We start from the raw sequence: 20985 nt of genomic DNA on the forward strand, positions 1-20985 counted from the left end.
GTTTCTGTTGGTCGTGGTCTTGCATCAGATCCTCTGATAAATTCGACTCTTTTGTATTCTTATTATTTACTAGTCCTGTTTCTAAAACAATCTTTTGTGAAACGAAACAAAAGATGAAACTAAAATACAAATTACTCAAATACAATTCATCTAAAAAAAAACTTTCAAATTTACTTTCAACATCGCTATGACGGCAACCTTTCCAATTGGTGGATTCGCTGTATATCCGTCTAGCTATTTGGGAAAAACAGCTACTTCAAAGTGAGAACTGGTGACTCGCAAGTCAAATTAAAGCATACCCCTACAGAGTTGCTAGTAGTTCTCTCAAAGAGTACTCTTGGAATGAATCTACCATCAATTAGTATATACAACCCTCTCGATCTTCTGAGCAGCCAAGTGTCTGCTCAATTAGAAATCTTCTATACTGCTATAATAATCTCCTACTATATCCTCTCTCTTATCTTCTAGAAACATCTGCATTCATGCAAAGATTTAGTAGAAACCCAAGCATCAATCCCTCCATCTCCAAATTTCCACAACCACAATCTCCGTTCCAAACGCCGAATACCCAAAATTCCATCTCGATAAACGATACGGATCAAAATCCCAGAAATCCGCTCAATGCAAAACCGTCATGACCGGATTGAAATCCGCCATTTTAACTGCCCTGTCAAATCCTCGCATGAGATTCATCAACGAATCCACAGGTTCATGAAATTCATCCGCCATAAACTCGCGAAGTTTCAACAGCATTTTGAGCTCATCTTTGCAATCCGCTGCGTAGAAGATGGACTCTAGATCTGACAGAACCTTCAGATCCCGATTCGAATCCGCATCTGGTGGTCGTGCGGAGCCAAGATCTGGGTTAGATTCTGAGCGTATGCTAGACTCGCCTAAGACACGATCCCAATTGGGTTTCCATTTACTGCCTGGATTCTCTAGTTCTATTTCAGCATTGCTGCGCGTATGCATATCCATATCCACATCACTATTTCCATGCATCTTGACATCCCAACCCTTATCCACCCATCCTTTATCCACCCAGCCCTTCCCAACATAAGCGCAGTGAAAGATCAAAACATCAGAGCTCAAACCCTGCGCGGCGATTCCAGCTTTGATTTCTTCATCGAGATATTCATTCCTGTAATCATTCATAGGTCGCAGGACTCCGCAAGAATGGTTCTCCGTCCCGTCGTAAAAATGGAGTACAAAATCTCCCGTCTTTGTCGAGCGGGGAACAATTCCTATACTAACGAGAGAGGGAGATTTAGAGAATCGCGCAAAAGCTCTTTCGCTAACGAGATTCTCGCTAGATGGGAACATAGCCGTAACGAGTAGTATAGCAATAGGAGAACCGTGAAGAAGCTGCCACAGTTTGGATTCAGAAAGCTCGCCGATTCCAGAAAGCTTGCTACAATATTTAAACACCTGATGCATAATCTTGCTGAAAAGTTTATAGTGTCGTAGATCGGGGTTCTTCCAGAAAATATTCTCCACCCCTAGAGATTCCCAACATACGTAGAGACTTTTGTATAGATTCCGAAGCTTGGAATTGAAATGTAGATCCCAGACCTGTCGAGCGTCAAGTTTGGGCCGGTCTCTGTACATCTCAAGAAGTTCGTGGAAAGCATCAATCAAGATCTGTTTTTGCTCGGCAAAATTCGATCCTGAAAAATCTGGTCGAGCAGTCTTGGTAACAACTGCAATAGCTTGAAGGTCACAGTATACCGTTAGAATCTGGGGATCAACGGGTATGATCCAGGGTCCTACTTTAGAGCTCATTTTCAATTCGCCAGGCGCTGGAATATCCGTGCTAAGGTTTCTCATAAACGGCCAGCTGGAATTCGGCAAGTCCTTTCGTCCTAGAGTCCAGTCTGGTACCCAGCTTGGCAAGTCTCGTCGTTTCAAGTGGGGATGCGTAGTTTCGGCATGAAATAGCACATCCCAGAGTCGTCGTGGTTCGGTCGAAATGACAATGTAGAAAGCCGCATCGACAAAAACTTCATCCACGCTCTTGGTGTAATCAACTATTGGCAAGTAATCTTTCGGGCGTAAACATGAAGATATTCCATAACTGTACGGACGACGAATTTCAGCAACTGCAAGATAACCATAGATGATATCTCTGAAGTCGGAAACTCCAGACCCTTGTCGAGATACGAGGATGCTCAGAAGCGAGGATCCGCCAGTAAACCCGCTTTGAAACTTCCGTCGCGAGACATCCATACTTCTCAATATTTCCAAATTATAAGCATCCGCTTGAGTCGCAGGCTTGAAAGATAGATGTGAGGATGAATCAATCTGAGTCGAATAGCCTTGAGTATCTGCGTTGATCATAGCGATATCCGATCTTTCTTGTGAATATGATAAATACCCAGCCATGCTATCCGACTTTCTAACAGACTCATAATCCTCATTCAAAAAAACACTACAAAGATCCTGCCACAACACTCTACACCGACCAATCTGAACAACCACTTCTCTAGAAAGGAGCAATTCCTGATACGTCCACACTCTAGTAAACCAAGGACGCGAGAGAACATCCCGAAATGCAAGATCATCCACTTCCGACAACCGAGCATTCAATCCCTCTCTCCCAATATTCCCAAGCAGAGTATCCACCCCCTCTGACGAATCACCCAGATAGATGACCGTTCGCCCCCCCAGCCGATAAATCTCTCTCATCAAACCCAACTGCTGAGTACGCTCCGCCAAATTCTTCTGATCAATACAAATCGCATCTGCCCATAACCGCAGCGGACGATTTTCATCGCGCAAATGCCCAATCGCATTTGCCAGATTCGCCGTTAGGGAAAACGGAAGACCATTAATAAATACCGTTTTCCGCGCCCCTGGATCCCCCCCAGACATACGAGAGAGCGGTATACCCATCATAGATATCTAGTCGACACTCCTTCAAACTCGTGTGTATGAGACTGCAGTGAATGGGAGAAGAAGAACTACCTGGATGCACAATCAGGAGACGAATCGCATCTGCTTCTGTGAGATTGTGGTATTCAAATTCCGCGGGGTGGGGTCCTCGAAATATCCATAATGGGAAGCGGAAGAGGAAAGTCATAACCAAACCGATTCACGCAGTGGTATCTCCACAAAGAGAAAGATGAGCCCAAGAGTGATGCATGCAAAAATGCTCAAACATTCTCTTGTAATTCAAGCAAAATGAATGAGAAAGCTAGGGTACGTTTACGTATACTCGAATTATGAAATAATGAGTTGAATGTTGCACTACACGATTGATCGCTTATCATACTAACCTGACCTTACGGAGCGCTTAAGTGGTAGGTAGGTAGGTAGTAATGCTATCAAAATTAGCCGCGCCCCCGCTCCCTACAACGTGGAGACGATCACAATCCAGTCTAGTAAAACTACAGGGAGCGATTGAGCACTGTGACCAGACGATCAATCAATCTTTCGAGAAGCAAATCCCACGAATCCCAAAGAGAATGTAAACACATTAACATTCGTAGATCTACACCATGTAGAGTTCTGTTCCGGCGTGCCCCTATCGTAATCCATAGAAAAATCAATATCCTATTCCAGTACCTCAAAAGCAACCCATCCATTACATTACCCATCCCATTCTCAAAATTATGATTCATCGCCAGCTGGCTAGGTATCTTATCTACCCGTGCTCAGCATGAAATGATGCATGCATGCACCACAAACCCCCTGTTCTGCCCAAGGCGGTAAGGTGAACGAATACGAATCGCATCGGAGTCATCAAATCGCAACGAGCACTCCTGCTCAAACACCGAGATGAGTATATAACATTGTACTTCGCTCTAGAAAAAAGTGTTTTGTTTCTTCATACTATCTTCCCTCGTCGAATCCGAGAGTTAGTTTGGTTCGCAATGGAATCCAATACCTTCCCAGCAGGTGCGTTGTGATCTTATTTTCAAATCCCCAATTCCTGTATATACATCACGTTTACCTTCGTCACCTTCACATCTCACATCTCACATCCCACCCCGAAGTATACGTTGCCAAGTATAAAAACAAGATAGTAGAAAGCAGAAGATGTAGAAAGAAAGACCCAAGAAACCCGCCACCAAAAATTTAATTCAAAGCAAGCAGTCAATGTAAACAAACCATTCAACTAACCCAACCCCAGGCCTCCTCGGCAACTACTACTCCGTCCGCCACCAACTAGGACTCTACCGTTCCTGCGCCGTAACATCCCTCTACAGCTTCCATCCCCGCACCCCCAATCCCACACACGAACTAATCTCGCAGCTCCAACACGCCCTCTACAAAACAATAGAAAAGCATCCCTCACTCAGTTACGGTCTCCTCCCAGGCTCCAAAAGCCGCAATCTCCCCGCGCGTTTCAAGAGGCTTTCCCAGATTTCCTGGGACGATCTTGTATCAATCTCCTCCCCAACTGCAAGCCGCGATGTTCAATCTCTGGAAAAGCGTATTTGCGAAGAGCTAGGAGCCGCGCACGAGCAGCTTTTCGAGGACCAGGAAACTAAACCTGCGTGGAAAATTCGTCTTCTCATGCACGCGATGGAAGACGCATCCTACAAAGTCTCTATCCTTTTCATAGCAAACCATGCCATTGCCGATGGATTAAGCTGTGCTGCTTTCCAGCGGACTTTGCACGAGCAATTGTCCCTGGCTACAGTCGAAACCGGTGAGAAAAGTAGTGTGCAGTGGCCGTATACGGTACCGGCAACTGTCGGGAGACCAATAGCCATCGAGGACGCGATGCAGATCAGTCCTCCAGGATACGAGTCCATCTCGCCCAACACCGCACCTCGCACGGACGAGAAGGAAGAGAAAATCTGGGCGGGAAACTTCCCCAACATGCCCACCATCGAATCATACAAAACTCTCGTGCTTCTCGTTACCATTCCTCCCGAGCAGGTCCAGCGGGTTTTGGAAACGAGTCGTCGTCTGAAAATCACCGTCACGGGTTATCTGCACGGTTTGATCGCCAGCTATCTTGCCCGCGCAGTAGTCACAAGTGACCAGCTTGGTCTCAAAGGTTGCACGCCATACTCGCTGCGGAAATTTAGCAAACTCCCCCTGAGCGAAATGGCAAACCACGTAGCCTTCATAGCAACAAAGTGGGACGCCGAACTATTGAGCAAAATCCGCCATACGCGGGAGAAATCTCCAGAAGAAGAAGCATTGATAGCTACGATCGGAAGCCAGATAACCCGGGAGATCTCGACCGATCTGAATAGAATTGAAGCCGGAGGAGGCGTACCACAATTGCGAACCGCCGAGAAGATTGTCGACTGGGGGTCGTACTACCGCGAAGGAATGTCAGCAGAGCGATCGGAAACGTACGAACTGTCTAACCTTGGAGTGGTGAGGATGAATAGAGTTCCCCAAGATAGCTGTTTAAAACTTGACGGACTCTTGTTTTCTCAATGCGGAATGGTGTTTGGTGCCCCGATTGGATGCAATGTTGCAAATCTTGAAGGAGGACCATTGGTAATTAGTCTAACATGGCAAGAAGGTGGCGTGGAGAGCGAGGTGATGGAAGGATTGCAGAAGTTTTTGAAAAATAGATTAGGAGCTTAAACACGCAGGTTAACCTCGAACTTTAACGAGATGAGAAAAAAGGGGGTAGGAATTGCTGTCCGCAGTTTCATGTACTACCGATGTCCTCGAGCATTGTAAATAACAACCCAATTGCAAATTAAATGGATCATTCGCGTTGATCAGACAAAATATCTTTCGTTTCATTTCATGCAGCATGTGTGTCGAACATAAACCGTTATCTGAAAAGCCGGCAGGCAAGATGAACAATATCTACAAGTCATAGATATCGCAGGCTAAGCCCAGTCCTGTGCTGAATATCATCATACAGAATAACTTACATATCTGTGAGAAAGAATTTATATGGCCTACTTCTTCCTCTTATAGGATGAAAGCTCTGCGAATCTATGCCATATTCCACAATTCACATGCAGATACAATACACAGAAGAAGAGAACCGGGAACTCAAAATGTGGCCGGAACAGGAAACAGTAAAAATCGAGCGAACAATTGCCATGTAGTTGCTACATGAAGGGTTTGGGAATTACCATAAGCAAGCTCTCTTCCTCATCGTTGTAAAAACCTGGCTATCGGAGAATCAGCCTACAAACCGGGTTTACCTTGCGCCATCAAGGTTATGAACAATATCGCGTCTTCGATTCTATTGATGCTCAAGATGGAATAGCAGTGGGATGGAAAGATGGATAGCATAGCACATGAACATGTTCTTCATGACTCCAGGAAGAATTTTGCATGACAGTCAAGAGATTACTACTCAGCTGTGTAACTGAGACGATGTATTGTAGTCTTCCAATATTGCAACGTGGAGATCAGACAAGTAAGAGTACAGTAGAATACTATTCGATACTAAGTTATTCTCTTTTGTTCTCTATAGAGGAAGCTCATATCATTACTTGTATCAAACAGCTTCAAATCTATTCCCCAAGTAGAATCTAGTGATTCCCTTGTTGGGTGGAGACCCCGCGTGTCTATCTGCACATCTGCACATCTCAGTCGCAGCATCAACGTAAAAGATCGATGGCGGGTACCGGAAAAAGCCCTCAGCATGATCGAGCAGAATTCGGAATTCCAGACAGCAAACTCTTCTTCATGCAAGTCTAGACGCAAGACATAAGGAGCGACAGCATGACTTCGGTACATGAAGCATCTAGACCCCAGATTCAAGACTCCGTGTGACCACTTTCGTCTATTTTCTCCTAATTCCTAGTGGAATCATCCTGATTCGTCTCGGTCTGCGCCGAGCCCTGAGCCTCGAAGCTCGCTAAGAGGTCGTCAATCTTCTTTTCGAGATTTGCAAGGTTGGATTCGAGCATCTGTGCTGTCTTTTCGCCTCCTAAAAAGCGCGTTGTCAGGGGTAATTCGATAGAGACGACGATGTATGAGTTATGCGGACTAGGTGAAGAGACGCATGCGTCTAATGTTCAGGGTGGCGTGGCAGAAGGTATAACCAAAAGGGAAGACTAGGGACTAGAAATCATTGGTGGGAAACGCACGTTGAAGTTCTTTGAAGGCCTAGAATTTGGGAATGGTTAGACAGGGGTCTTCAGATGCCGCTCTGGACTGTTGGGGGCTTTGAAGTTCAGGATGGGATTCTGTCTCCGAGACGGGTTTTCGCATTAAAATTTGGGTGAATGCCCATGGGCAAATGGTAAGAAAGTCTAGAAGTACATGATGAATCACACGGGAATCTGCGAACGGACAGGAAGCGTCGGTACTGTGTATGTGGTTGGGAGGGTGTTGAGAGACATTTTGGGGCAATAAAATGACTCAAGGAGCAGAACATGCGGGAATGTAGTAATACTGATCAACATACCTGGGCTAAATCTGCCTCTGAGGTGGCCACATCCCCATTTTCGGAAACGTCCTTTGCGTTATTGTTTGATGAAGACATTATGTTTGTGACTTGATTGAATAATCGTCTTTGAGGAACACTTAGGACTTGGAAAGTATCGGAAGCACGGTGCGTTATCGATAAGTTGGTGGTTTGATGCTCTGGTCTGGTCTGGTCTGGTCAGCTCAGCTCAGCTCAGTGTGTGTTTACCTAGTGCTTAGTCCTTGGCGTCGGCAATCGGATCGTGTTAAGCTCGGAATGTCATCACATCCCTTGGACCCAAAACGGAAAAGCAGAGCAGGTCGTGACTTTGATGTACGAAGCACCGAGTCGATACGAGGGTTTTCGGAGGTAAATGGGGGTTTTGTTGATGTCGATGGGCGAATGGGCGAATGGGCAAATGGGCAAATGGGCAAATGGGCAAATGGGCAAATGGGCAGATGGGCAGATGGCGAATGGGCAGATGGGCAAATGAAGGGGGGGCAAAGAATTAAACTTTGGGATCGTACCATAATTCCATGTTTCATGGGACATTCTAACATCACCTTATCTTGCCATTCATTGCCCAGTTGTAATTTCTGCAACGCGTGGCATTGCGACCAATACTCGAGAAGTAGGTAGATGGGCATCATCGATCAAACATGTCTATTACACACACTGTACATCCCTAGTACCTCCCTAGTACTTGTGGGAGTTTGGAGATGCTTACTTGGTGTGCTTGCTTGGATACACAACATAAGCAATGAAATCAACCCCATGACGCCGACACAGATCAAATCCATCGTAAAATCATGTCCCCCCCCCCCAATATGAGGATCTATTTCAGATCATCGATCGCATTTACTCATAGGAGAAAGTTCCCGACGCCGACTTTCATCTGCTTTTCATCTTGTGCAACGCAACCTGTTTCTTTCATTGGCTTTCTCATGGTTTGGTGTAGCGAGCCAAGCAAAGGAAGAAAGAGAGAGAGGAATGAAAACGAATGTGGAGAGAGAGATGGATATTTGAATAACCAGATTGTGTGAAAGACGGCATTCTCGCAACAGTTCGATGGCTTGCTTGCTTGGCAGATGGTGATACCTCTGCGCACGTCCTGGCCAAACGATGATATTATTGAGTTTCTGGTAGCACCACCTGCATGATGAATGTCACGAGTAATGGATGGAAAGTATAATTCTTGACAGCGTGGTGTGTGGCATGGCATTAAGAGGTTTCTGAAAGGTTTGATGGGGCCAAGCAGTTTTACCTCCCTAGGCCATTTATTAGTATGGAACACACGTGGAAGTTGAGAGGGAACGGAAGTTTAAATGGGGAGTCTGCCGTGTCTGCCTCCTTTACGGCTGGTCACGGGAGCGATGTGGATATGAAGATGCCAGGGAGGCAGTGAGAGAAGAATAAACACGCATTTGTCTGTACTTCAATCAAATACCCAGTCCCCAGCTGTGGAACGCACTTTGAACGGAGACCTTACCTCGGGCCTATCCTGCCCAGCTAGTAAGAATTATCACGATGGATATCGTTGTACGGGCTTCAAGCTCGCATTGCAGATGGGTGGGTGGGTGAGTGAGTGAGTGGGTGAGTGAGTGGGTGGGCGAGTGGGTGCGGAGTGGGTGTTCGGTATCACGTCTGGATGTGGGCACACAGGGCGCTGGGCGCTGGGCGGTGATAAGTTTATGTCTCTATCTATGTATATATCGATCAACCCCGATGAATCACACCATGCCATTTTGGAGAAACTGATGTCCAATTCGGATCGCCGTGTTTGCATGTGCCATGAGTGAGCGTTGATTCCTCCGTGCATCCTCCATGGCACGTTTCTCTCGAATAAGGAGGTATGCTCTGTAGAGGACCTGTAGAGAGTGATCCACACATTGCTTCGGTTGAGATTCGACCAGGCTGCACTATCCTGTACCGTGTCGCCTTGGAAAAGATCTGGAATGTTGGGAAGCGTGATCTGATAGGTTCTTGGTCGTAAATGCCATCCACCCCCTCCCCTCCCCAGTCGTGATGACGTGAAAAGTATTCAAGAATGACAGGTCAGTGAGAATACGGGAGACCGCAATGACTCAAGTGGCCAAGGGCCATCGACGATGGGAGAATTGATTGGTCTACATTGCACTCTTGTCCTGCTGCATCCACACTCACCCAACTACCGGTATTCACACGGCCACGAAAACATCGTCATGGCCATTTTATCCTCAGCACTCCGACACTGCAATCGGATTCTTATAGAGGTAGGGGGGGGGCAAGTAATATGGGCGAGTCCCAGTCTTACACATCCATCCTCGATGGCCTCTCCTACATCGACGTTAGACCTCTGGGTGAGGAGCAGAAGTTGCCACATGCTCGGTTTCACAGTTACCATAGAACCTTGATACTGGGGCTTTCTGGTAGAGCGGGAGTGCAATCGAGATTGACATTGACATTGACATTGGCATTGGCATTGAGAGTGGGAGATTGATGGCAAGATTGAAAGCTCGACAATTTAACTTCCTCTGGATTCTAGATGCCTGCCATTCTTCTTCCACTGTCCTTCTCTTACCACATTGGGCAGAAGTTTAAGTAGGTGTGGTATGGCACGGTAAGTTCTTGAGTGCCAATAATAACCTGACTGGGGAGCGCAACCTCTCTCGGGGCATAGGTAGCTGAGGGGAGGAGGTCGATGCTAGATAGGTAGATAGGTGCGTCGTATCCCACGCCCAGGTATCGACTCTCCAATATGGAATGAAGCTTCGGAGATAGTCCGATCTTCAAATGTCTACGAGCTGCCTAGTCGTATCTGATAAATTACGATGGGTGGTAAGAGGTGCATGCAGGTGATGGCACGTATCGATGTATCTACCTCTGGATCCATGTGTCTATATATCGACCTACCTGGTCGGGGTTTGTGTATTGTAGAATGGGCCAATGGGTGGGTGATTCCGGTAGAGGGTGTGTACTCTGTCCTCTGTCCTCTGCCTGTACTCTGTCCAGTGCTGCAAGGAGACGGCGGATGGCCCTACGTTTATATCTCCCTCCGTGTCGACATGTCGACGTAACTACGTAACTACGCACCAAGCGACCATACACGTCCTGCACTAATAGTTTATATAGTTACCTATAATAATGACCAAGCACTTTATCGCCGCCAAAATGCCTTCTGGTATCTGCAATACTGATGATCTATGCATCGACTTCCTCACGTCCGTCCTGTGTTGATAATATGTAGCGGATCGTTCTCTCACACTTAATAAGTACTCGCGCACTTCTTGTGTCCACAGTCCTGCCTCCCGGTCTACCTGTCTGCCCACCTGTCTGGAGGAGCGTTCACTTGCCCAGTCGAGCATTTTGTTCCCCCATTAGGAAAGGACGAGAATTCGCGAAAGCGTCGGGGCGGAAAAGAAAGAACGAAAAGAAAAAGAAACGAAAAGAAAAGATCGAAAAGGTAGGGATGTTTTTTTCCAACGGGATCCCATTGCCATTAGCGCTTGATGCATCTCGGAATGCGAATCGAGAAAACAAATGTGGCATCGGTGAACTGTGCTTCCAAAAGAAATGCTAATCCTCCCCATTCCCCGTCCCTGCATCGTCAAAGGGCGATGAGTCAGCCGTGCGAATCTCGATGACAACCGTCCACGGTACAGTTTGCTGCAAAATTCTCTTTCTTCTTCATTTTCACCTCATGCCTCACTCGCCTCACATCCTTTCCCTCTCTGACACAGCGCTGGACTCTCGTACTTGCCTCTCCCCGGTACCCAGTCTTGTAAAATAAGCGCCTATTATATTGGTCCTCAATCTATTTGGTATTGGTGCTGGTGCTGGTGCTGGTTTTGGCTTTGGCTCTGGTGCTGGTTCGGGTTCTGGCTGCGGTTCTGGCTCTGGCTCTGGCTGTGGTTCTGGCTCTGCTCTTGCTCTTGGTCTTGCGTCTTCTCCCGGTCCTCTCGTACGAAGTCGCAGTACACGCTTCTTAGTCTCTCTCCAGCACAACCCACCCATTCGACGTAACTTTCGTCCACGCATCATCACATCATATAGACATTTATACCCAGATCTCGAGATCTCTCCCAGAAAGAAGGGAGCGCGGCGGAAAGAGAAGAAAAGAAAGAAAGAAAGAAAGAAAGAAAAAAAAAAGAACAGGAAAAACACCACCCAAAACCCCATTCAGGCATAAGCAACGAAGACGCCTATTTTATTTGATTTTATTTGATTTTATTCCTTTCATCGATTTAGTAATTTTGTTTGTTTATAGTACCCTTCTCAAACTTCTCCTTCCTTGAACCTCTTTTTTATACATTTTATATACCTTCTTGGGTAATTCTTGATTCATTATCCCCCCTCCCCCCTTCCCCCCTCTCTTTCCACCACTCGCCATTTATTCATTTATTCATACTTCTCTCGCAAGATACCATCATTCGCCGCTACTTGATATTTTATATCATCGAGCCATACCACACACTCCAGTCCAGTCCATCCCAATACCTACCACACATGCGTACATCTTCGATACTCAATTTCCAATACCCGACTACCCATTCAAAGTCTCTTCTGTTTTTCAATTAGCGCTCGCCCATCCACGCATGAATCGATTGAATCGAATGAATCGCATCTGTCGCCTCGATCGCATCTATCCTGCTCTTCTTTTTACCCATCCATCCTGTCCACCTTTTTATACCGTCCTAGAATTACACCAACATCGATTTCTCTCCGCCGCAAGCTCTCGTCTTCCCATTACTCCACCGTGGAAATAAATTCTTTCCTACGTTCACACCAACATTCACGACCCACTGCTGAGGTACTCCTCCACCGTCCAACCACCCTGCCATTCTCCAATTCTCCGAAGCAGGTATACTTCCATACTTCTCAAACATTTGCCTGCCCTAAGGTTGCCCCTCCACCAGTCACATCCACACACCACCGTCGATCTCGCATGGCACCTAGGAATATTTATGAGAATACTATGTTTTAGGCCCCGCATGAATTTCTGGCTATTACGGATGTGAAGTAACGCATTGCAGAAAGAGCAGCAGTCCAAGTATCTTGATCGAGATCAATCTTTTCATCTGATCCCGCTTTCAGAAAGCTCTGTCACTCAACCAAGTATCCCATCAAAATCCCATCTTCCTAGACCTCGACACTTCGAGTCACATTCGCATTTGTCTTCGTATCTCAACAGTCAGCCTTCAATCCACGGAAACTATATGACAAAGACGGGAGAGTGGACAAACCTTCATGGTCACCATTGCATCTGAACCTGACTCCTCCGACAACTTTCTCTACCCTCAATCGCTTTATGAAGGAACCGGATATTGGCATTACAAAGAGAGATTACATCTCAGCAACCTTCCGAGAGATTCAATATAAATCACAGCCCCGGAGCTAAATAGAAATTCACACGAAAGTCCGCAATTTGAAACAAATAGAATTCTTCGTCACAGGTGAAAAGGGCATCTTATCGTAGGACATTGGAAAAAACTCCCACTAACATTTCTGGACACAAAGATCCAGAGGCAGCCTGCTGTATGACGACCGAGTTGTCGGAAATCTTTGCGGAGTTGGGCATCTCTCATTACCTCCTCAACTTCGTCGAACAGGGGTTTGACACATGGGATACAATACTCGACATCACGGAATCTGACTTCGATGCTCTCGGCGTGAAACTCGGCCATCGTCGGAGACTGCAGAGGAAGATCGCTAATTCAAGGGGTCTGTCATCAGATAGAGCTCTTGCATCTCCGACTAGCACAACGCCCGATAATCATGGAGATGAACCGAAAGCGGGTGCGAGAGATGCTAAGGAGGGGAGTAGCGGGCCACATGGAGCAAAGAGAAAGTACAGAAGACATCCCAAACCAGACGAGAGTGCACCAGAGCGGCCTCCTTCGGCATATGTCATATTTTCAAACAAAATGCGCGAGGATTTGAAAGGACGTGCCTTGTCGTTCACTGAGATCGCCAAGTTGGTCGGCGAAAATTGGCAGAATTTATCGCCAAGCGAGAAGGAACCATATGAGCACCAGGCATACACAGCAAAAGAGCGTTACAACAATGAATTGGCCGAATACAAGAAGACGCAAAGTTTCAAGGATTATTCGCAGTACCTCGCCGACTTTAAGCAAAAGCAAAACCAACAATTAGCAACGGAGATGGATGTTTCGAAAAGACCCAAACTCGAAGCCCATGCGAGTACAGCAAGCAGCGGAACAGCAAGTAGTGGCGGTAGTCAAACTGGTGTGGATTCTTCCATGGGCCGTATGCGTGTAGATTCCTCAGCATCTTCGATGTCTCCATGGCGTCCATCAACCTCACCCTCCTCCGCTGCTATGACGCCAGTCACCAACTCGTCGGCCGTGCCAAATAATCCAAAAGTGACAGGGCTACAGGGAAGGATGGGTCCGGGGTCACCAATTGAGATGCCAACAGTTCTTCCTGGTTATCGTGAATCTATGCTGGGGTCAGGAGCGCACCATTGGCGAGAAGATCATCGCGATGAAGGTGTCAATGGAAAACAAACAACACTCGCAGTCACTGGCGAAAGGCGCTTCAGTCAATCAAGTCCTATCACTACCACTCTGCAAGATCCTCATTCGATTATGAACGACTCAAAACAGCATCGCCGCAATATTCAAAGTAATCTAAATCCTGCGCCGCCATCGCTAACTTCGGAATCAACGGTACAATCTAATAGTTCTACCAACAGTAATTCCTCTATATACGGTGGACCTCGGACACCTTTGGAGCCAGATTTCAATCGGGCTCTTCCGATTCCGCCACTATATCCTTCAAGATCCGGAAACTACGAAGGACATTTGTCATTCTTATCAGCGCCTCCATCCCTATCACCTCAGAATTCGCTTCTTGGTACTCAGCAATCTCCGAAAGGTTTGTGGCAATCTATTTGTTTTTTTGTCTTGCTTCATCGATTTTTTTTATTTTTTTTGGAAGTTACTAGTGGCTAATTAAAATCAGTAGTCAATCAACCGCAGGATTTCCCCACCACAATGCCACCTATGCGAAGATTTAGTGAAATTCCCCAAAGCATATCGAGCCCCTTGGGTAGTAGTACCATCAGCCGATCCGACGTAGCGAGAACCGAAAAACGGTCAATTGATAATCCGCATCCTCAGCCAATCAACAATTACGGTATAGCCGGGGAAGAACTCGACCTTGATCCTATCAACGCTTTATTGAGAGCGGGAGAAATAGTGAATCGTAACAGCCGTGAGAGACAACTTTGATCGTTGGTAGATTTTCAAAATATCTCAAATAGCTTGAAGCTTTTGATAGATATGGAAGATTGAGAATCGATATGTTTGCATGAAATTTTTCTCGGGGGTCTTTTTTGGCGTACGGGATCTGGGTTTTGAATGGAGCCTGGAGTCGTTGGGACATGGAGGATACGCATGATTGCGTTTCATCAAAGGAACTGTATGGCATACCTGTCCTTGTTACTAGACTTGAGACTGTATTGTATGATTTCAAACATGATTTTAAAGGTAAAATGGATTGATGGTTGAATACGGATGAGTTCTTAAAAAAGAACTTTTCGGGGTATTTGGTAACGAGGAGATGATTGACAGATTTGGGATATATATTTTGACTTTTTGGTTGTAAGCGAAAATGTTCTATATCTAGGTGCCGATCGATGTACATAGGGCATTGGGCCGATGGAGTGAAGAGGAAACTCTAGGGTCAAGCTAAAGAGGAGGACCAGAAGCGAAGCCGTTTCTTAATGATTATTACATTAGATGCGGAGGATCTTCTACAATACCATGCATGTTGTTTTATTATACCGGATTTTTTTTGGAATTCAATACCCTTATGATATTCAATGTTATATTTTATTCAAGCTTATTGAGAGAGTATACAAAAAAATGAATGTGAAAATTTGAGATGAATGAATTATCTTTTAGTAGATAGAAATTTGAAGGTCGATCGATATTTATTATATATATTCAAGATGAGATGGTGAAAGAGATCTGTTTCTATCTATCTGTCTATCTGTCTGTCTGTCTGTCGGTTATCAAATCTCATACTTGAATCTCAAACTTGTAGAAGAGATAGATGTATCTGGGGGTGCGGGTTCGGAGAATGGAGAATGGAGAATGGAGAATGGAGAATGGAGAATGGAGAATGGAGAATGGAGAATGGAGAATGGAGGATGGAGGATGGAAGATGTTTGTGTGGTTGTGTGGCTGTGTGTGGTGTGTATTAATTTTGAACAAAAAAGAAGAGGGGAAGAGGAATTGGGAGGGGAGCGGGAAGGGGGTAAGCGAACGTGACGATTGCGAGTATTTTTTTGATTATTTTTTGGAGGGGGAGAGGTGGGGGTGGGAATAGGAAATGAGGATTGGGGTGTGGGATGAGGTGGGGCTTGAGACTTGAGATTTGAGACTTGAGGTTTGGCTTGTCGCTCTTGCTGTTTGGATGGATGGATGGATGGATAGATGGAGAGATGGGTGGAGAGTCTTATGGGATGGGATGATTATGATGGGGTATCGTGTGGTGCGTTGTAGTGTAGTATGGTGTGGACAGTTCCGAGAGATCTCAGGGGTTTCGGCGAAGTGTTTTCTTTCATATATATATACGACTATTACGAAGATTAATAAAGATTTACAAAAAAGAGCACTCGCTCGCTCACTCGAATACTTCTATTCTACTGTAGAGACTTAAGATTCGAGACTCGAGATCGCTGTGTAGGTAGGTAGGTAGGTGGGTAGGTGGGTGGGTAGGTAGATAAGTGTAACGAACACCATACATCTAAATAATCTCTCATTACACACACCCATCACCTACCTGACTTAGTACTGAGTAACTAATCAAGACTAGTTTTGAACCAAGCGATACGTCATCATCATGTAAGAGAGAAAGACATCTTTCTCATCAGAATGTGCTGTTCTCTGTCTAGCTTTCTTATTCTGATTATTTGTCCGTTGCTGGTGCCTGTATTCGTAATAGACGGAGAACAAGAATTAGTTATAGCTTCTGGATTATCTATCGATACGAAAAAAAAGAAGGGGGGGGGGGGGGGGGGGGGAGGAAAGATGTATAGAGGGCTCGGCATCTATGATGAAGGTCCTAAATATCGCTATTGTATTTATTGGTCTCAATAGCTAGCGATACGAAAAGAAGTAACTCGTGCAAGAATTGAAAATTGCTGCGAGGGTTAACGGTACTAGATACAATAGACTTGTAACTCAATCAAGATCATTTACATACGTTTATATACAGCGTAAAACAGGAAAATCATGATGAGAAATTTACTCCGAGAGTGGTATTAATCAACAATATTATGATTAAATTTTTAGAAAATCTAAGGATATATGTAATAACACTCCTAGATGAACTCTCGTCTTTTAATTTTGAAGTCTTGAAATACATCGAATTTTACTTTCCTTCTCTGTCTTGGAATGCCAGCGAGGAAGGATGGTTGGATTGGAGATACTCACGCGGAAGTGTAGTAGTATTGGCGGCAGTAGGAGTAGGAGTAGTATACTCCAAGCTCCAGCTGAATCGATCTCTACTTCTTCTTTGTATCAAGCGAGGTGCTAGATATAATCCGAAACGATTATAGAGAAATACACGTTCACATAAGCTCGGAATGTAGGTTATATCGAAGTAAGTCACGTAGATTATTTATACTCTTTGATTCGAATGTTCATCTATGTAATATTCTTCATAATTATACATTCTCATGTATTCTTATACACACACACACACATATATATATATATGTATGTACATACTACACACCAATAAACAAACACACAACCTCTCAACAACACAGTCAAACATTCCCCATCATCATCATTATCATCCTCACCCTACCTACCAACACATCAAGCCCACAAAATCAAAAAAAGAAAAAAAAAGAGAAGAAAAAAAAAAGAACCACACATCCAGAACATCGAATCCTTTCCACAAAACAAAGAAGATCATCATCTACACAACATCAATACTAGAAGAGTATATATATGAATAATCACAATCAGATAGTTCCTGCACGGAGTAGAAAACTGGTAAAACAAATACGATTCTCTACGATTAAGAAACAGTAATGCTATGGCACCGAGTGGTAAGTACGGGGATGACAAAGATAGAATAAAATGTGAGTTGCAATTTTCAGGTATAAGAGAATGAAATATAAAATACGATCAATAGATAACCGATCAATCGTCTGAATATGATGTAAAAGACATGTTAGAATTGTAAGAATCACTAGAGATTGTATACAAACATCCTGTAATAATCTCGACAAGTTGAACTTATTACTCTTGCTTAAAGTGTTTGCAATGGGGCATTAACATGTACCCAGTTCATTTGTGTCTAGCAATAAGATGAGTTATGAATCAGGTCTTTTAGGAGTAATAATTTAGGCGAGAATGAATAGTGTTTTAAGCGAAGTTCCAAATGACTCGGAGAAAGTGATATGATAATATACGTTGAAAAAACTAAAACAACAGAACTGAAGTCATACTGTGGTGTCTCAAAGAGACATGTTCTAATTCAAACTTTTCAAATGTTTTCCATTTGAAAAAGTGTTCCATCATCAACCTGTGCCTTTCCATTTGGTTCTTTCCCCTCAACCTGCTGTGCCCACCTCTCTGGCATGATTGCCTTGAAATCAAATGTGCCCTGTGAACTTCTAACCACTTCTCCCTTCTCCGTAATGACAGCATCAATATACATACTTGGCGTAACGTCAAAACTTGGATTCCAAACATTAATTCCCTGGTGGGCAATGGCCACTCTAGCCGTCGAATTGACATCTACATGTCCATCTTTTCCTACTACAGCTCCACTTATCTGAGTAAGCTCTGTAGGGGCGCGATCTTCAATCTTTATATCTTCTCCTGAAGCTGTCTCGAGATCTATGCTTGTCGTAGGTGCGGCAACTATAAATTTGATGTTATGAGCTTTTGCAAGAACGGCGAGAGAATAGGTTCCGATTTTATTAGCGGTGTCACCATTACGGGCTACACGATCTGCGCCTACAATGACAGCAGAAATGTTTTTGATATCTTTCATTCGGGCGAATAGAGCACCAGCCATAGAATCTGTGATGAGTGTGGAGGGAATCTTTTCGTACACAAGCTCGAAGGCAGTAAGTCTGGAACCTTGGTTATAAGGACGAGTTTCAGTGCAATAGGCGTGGTCTAGATAGTTCATTTTGTGCAGGCTGCGAATTATACCCAAGGCGGTGCCATGACCTGAAGTAGCTAGAGAGCTGAAAAGATTGTAAGTTATTTTGCCTTATTCGACAACTAAAAAGGTACAAGTAATAGACATACCCAGTATTGCAATGCGTGAGAACACTCAGCTTTCTATAAGTCTTGTCCATTGCCCCTTGTGTGCATGGTGGACTGGTTGTGAAGAATTTGGATGGATCGTCATTGTTTTCCTCTCCAATTGGCATCTGTTGTCGTCTCAAATATTCCGCTCCATATCTGCCAATTGCCAAGTTTGTAGTGAGATCATCTTCCAAGATCTTCTCCGCTGCAACGATATATCCATTTCGAACATTGGCACAAGCAGCATTGTCGTCATTTGTACCTGTGGTTTCTGCCGCAGCTTGGGATACCCGCTTGAGAAGTTTAATAGCATTTGAGAGGTCGACGGCGGTTGGTCTACTACCCAAGAGATAATCGAGACGTTTGTTGATGTATTGGACAGTTTCTTGTTTCGTCTTAGAATCTGAGATAATCCATGTTAGCCAGCTATCACATGCAATTAAATTAGTCTATATGAAGTACCAACCATCTTTCTTGTGATGAAGCTCTACGGCCAGCGCAAGAGCTGCCACAATCGCGATTGCTGGGGCTCCTGATAAAACACTTAGCCATCAAAGCTCATCATGTTGACCAACAACAGAGCAGTAGATACCTCTCACGCGCATCGACTTGATGGAGTCAAACGCCTCTTCGCAAGTAGAGACATTATCATAGACAAACTCATGCGGAAGTCTCAACTGATCTAAAACTTCTAGTCTTCCTCTGCCATATTTGATGGCCTCTAATCCAGCCATCTTTGAACTGTCTGGAGCTTGCTGGATTTCGATGAGGATGAGAGATGTGGTTGCGCAATGGAAAAGAGAAAGGGAATGGAATCAGAATCAGAATCAGAATCAGAATCGGACAGAGCGAAGTGAAAATAGGATGAACGAATTGTTTGTTTATATGCAGTTCAACAGTTTCTATATATAAATATATAGAAAAGAAACTAATTTTAGTACGCAATCTAATGCAGTCGAACTATTGAATTGCAGGTGTACACTCAAGGCAAGGGCGAGAGGGTGATGATAAACGGTGGGTAAATGGTTAATAAAGCACCAACAAGGTTTTGTTTTGATAATAAAATTTTACGGAAAGACCCCGCCCCCGCCATGCCAGAATAAGGCGGTGAAAGATCAGCAAATGTCTAAAATCTTACGAAACATTCAACGATGAAGGTTAATTAATACCGCTTGTTAATAGACACATTTTCTCTTTCCAATTTTATAGTCACGTTATCATTGTCCTCTCGCCATAATGATTTTGTATATCATTTATACAGATTCAACATGAGTATTCCTCGAATTCTAGGACTCGCTGATCGTCTGAATTCATTCAATTGGTGATATTTCAGGACTTGAGGTGAGGCAAAAATCATCTCCATACTATAAATAAACTTGGATATGTTGGAGGGAGAGTAGGGGGGGAGATGGATCATAACATGGCGCCAAGTAGCTTCGTGTCAATATGGGAGAGAACAAGATGCATTTCTCGTTTGCATATTGGACTCCTCTTTCCTCGCACACATTTTCTTAGTCTCGGGTTCTTGATGTATGTGTTATAATCAGACCTACTCTCGAGCAAGGGGTCAAGGTAAACGCCTGCCAACCTTTCGGCGTGCCTGTTATATGGCCATTTCAGCCCATTTGAATTTGCGGATAGACCAGAAGTCGTGCTGACTCTTCTGCTAATTACGGGAAAAGTTTCCTGCACGGTAGTCCTTGTGGCTCAGACTCAAAGGGCCATTTCGTGCCGGCTCATGGTTGGAGACGATTTGCATGCCAAATATTCTGGCTATGAGACTCCCATATTAAGAGGCTCACGGTGGATTACTATTGTTTCGCTTGAAAGCATGAGCTCCAATGGAAATAGCAATCCATCCGGAGTTGAGGTGAGAACCGGCGAGATGCTCACTATTACATACTCTTAGCTAAATTAAAGTCATGTTCAATGTCTTTGTATGTCAAGCTATGGTAGAGTACCTCTCATGGATTTCGGACTATTTCTTTGTATGTGCCTTGATCTGTATCGACGATGAGGGGACTCAACTACCGCAGACGCAAGCTCCCTTGAATATCGCTTTTGTTGTGGTACGGAACTCGCAGATTCTACAATCACGTATTGGACAGACTTGCACATGGAATGCTGTTAACCTACCATAATAAACCCTTCTGATGGGCTTATTTATAATGTGCGATTAAGATTACCCTTCTGCAACCTTTCAGGAGCGTAGTATGGCAATAACATATTGGAGTGTTCGATCCCACCAGAAAGAGAGGTTTTACCACATATTGATGCAAAATTATCATTCAATTTTTATCCATAGAATAGATTGCAATGATTTTACGTTTGAGAAGCCTAGATGGTTATCAGTGG

The 20985-nt window shown here is 44.5% G+C and overlaps 5 protein-coding genes across 7 annotated transcripts; 2 read left to right on the top strand and 3 right to left on the bottom strand.

Annotated features, from left to right (window-relative positions):
* Positions 1 to 52: 52 nt before the first annotated feature.
* On the bottom strand, positions 53 to 3245 carry BCIN_01g08810 (hypothetical protein). Its single transcript, XM_001560886.2, has one exon. The coding sequence runs from the start codon at positions 2893 to 2895 to the stop codon at positions 619 to 621; it is 2277 nt and encodes a 758-aa protein (XP_001560936.2). The 5' UTR covers positions 2896 to 3245; the 3' UTR covers positions 53 to 618.
* Positions 3246 to 3509: 264 nt separating this feature from the next.
* On the top strand, positions 3510 to 5717 carry BCIN_01g08820 (hypothetical protein). The gene is made up of 2 exons (XM_001560885.2): positions 3510 to 3897; positions 4133 to 5717. Exons 1-2 carry the CDS (start codon positions 3873 to 3875, stop codon positions 5551 to 5553), a joined length of 1446 nt encoding a protein of 481 aa, XP_001560935.1. The 5' UTR covers positions 3510 to 3872; the 3' UTR covers positions 5554 to 5717.
* Positions 5718 to 6299: 582 nt separating this feature from the next.
* BCIN_01g08830 (hypothetical protein) lies at positions 6300 to 8246 on the bottom strand. Of its 2 annotated transcripts, XM_001560883.2 has the most exons (4): positions 7873 to 8246; positions 7346 to 7534; positions 7026 to 7044; positions 6300 to 6865 (listed from the first exon to the last, which is right to left on the bottom strand). In XM_001560883.2, exons 1-4 carry the CDS (start codon positions 7993 to 7995, stop codon positions 6729 to 6731), a joined length of 468 nt encoding a protein of 155 aa, XP_001560933.2. In that variant the 5' UTR covers positions 7996 to 8246; the 3' UTR covers positions 6300 to 6728. The 2 variants fall into 2 exon arrangements, with proteins under 2 accessions (XP_001560933.2, XP_024546551.1); XM_024690782.1 differs by lacking the exon at positions 7873 to 8246 and having other exon boundaries at positions 7346 to 7816.
* A 2746-nt stretch (positions 8247 to 10992) lies between these two features.
* Positions 10993 to 15187, top strand: BCIN_01g08840 (hypothetical protein). 2 transcript variants are annotated; one of them, XM_024690783.1, is made up of 2 exons: positions 10993 to 14221; positions 14309 to 15187. In XM_024690783.1, the coding sequence occupies exons 1-2, from the start codon at positions 12862 to 12864 to the stop codon at positions 14575 to 14577; spliced, it is 1629 nt and encodes a 542-aa protein (XP_024546553.1). In that variant the 5' UTR covers positions 10993 to 12861; the 3' UTR covers positions 14578 to 15187. The 2 variants fall into 2 exon arrangements, with proteins under 2 accessions (XP_024546553.1, XP_024546552.1); XM_024690784.1 differs by having other exon boundaries at positions 14312 to 15187.
* A 2440-nt stretch (positions 15188 to 17627) lies between these two features.
* On the bottom strand, positions 17628 to 19643 carry Bcmri1. Its single transcript, XM_001560875.2, has 4 exons — positions 19223 to 19643; positions 19097 to 19162; positions 18631 to 19033; positions 17628 to 18566 (listed from the first exon to the last, which is right to left on the bottom strand). The coding sequence occupies exons 1-4, from the start codon at positions 19362 to 19364 to the stop codon at positions 17855 to 17857; spliced, it is 1323 nt and encodes a 440-aa protein (XP_001560925.1). The 5' UTR covers positions 19365 to 19643; the 3' UTR covers positions 17628 to 17854.
* Positions 19644 to 20985: the final 1342 nt, after the last annotated feature.

Source organism: Botrytis cinerea, chromosome 1, assembly GCF_000143535.2.
Source record: "Botrytis cinerea B05.10 chromosome 1, complete sequence".
Classification (NCBI taxonomy): domain Eukaryota; kingdom Fungi; phylum Ascomycota; class Leotiomycetes; order Helotiales; family Sclerotiniaceae; genus Botrytis; species Botrytis cinerea.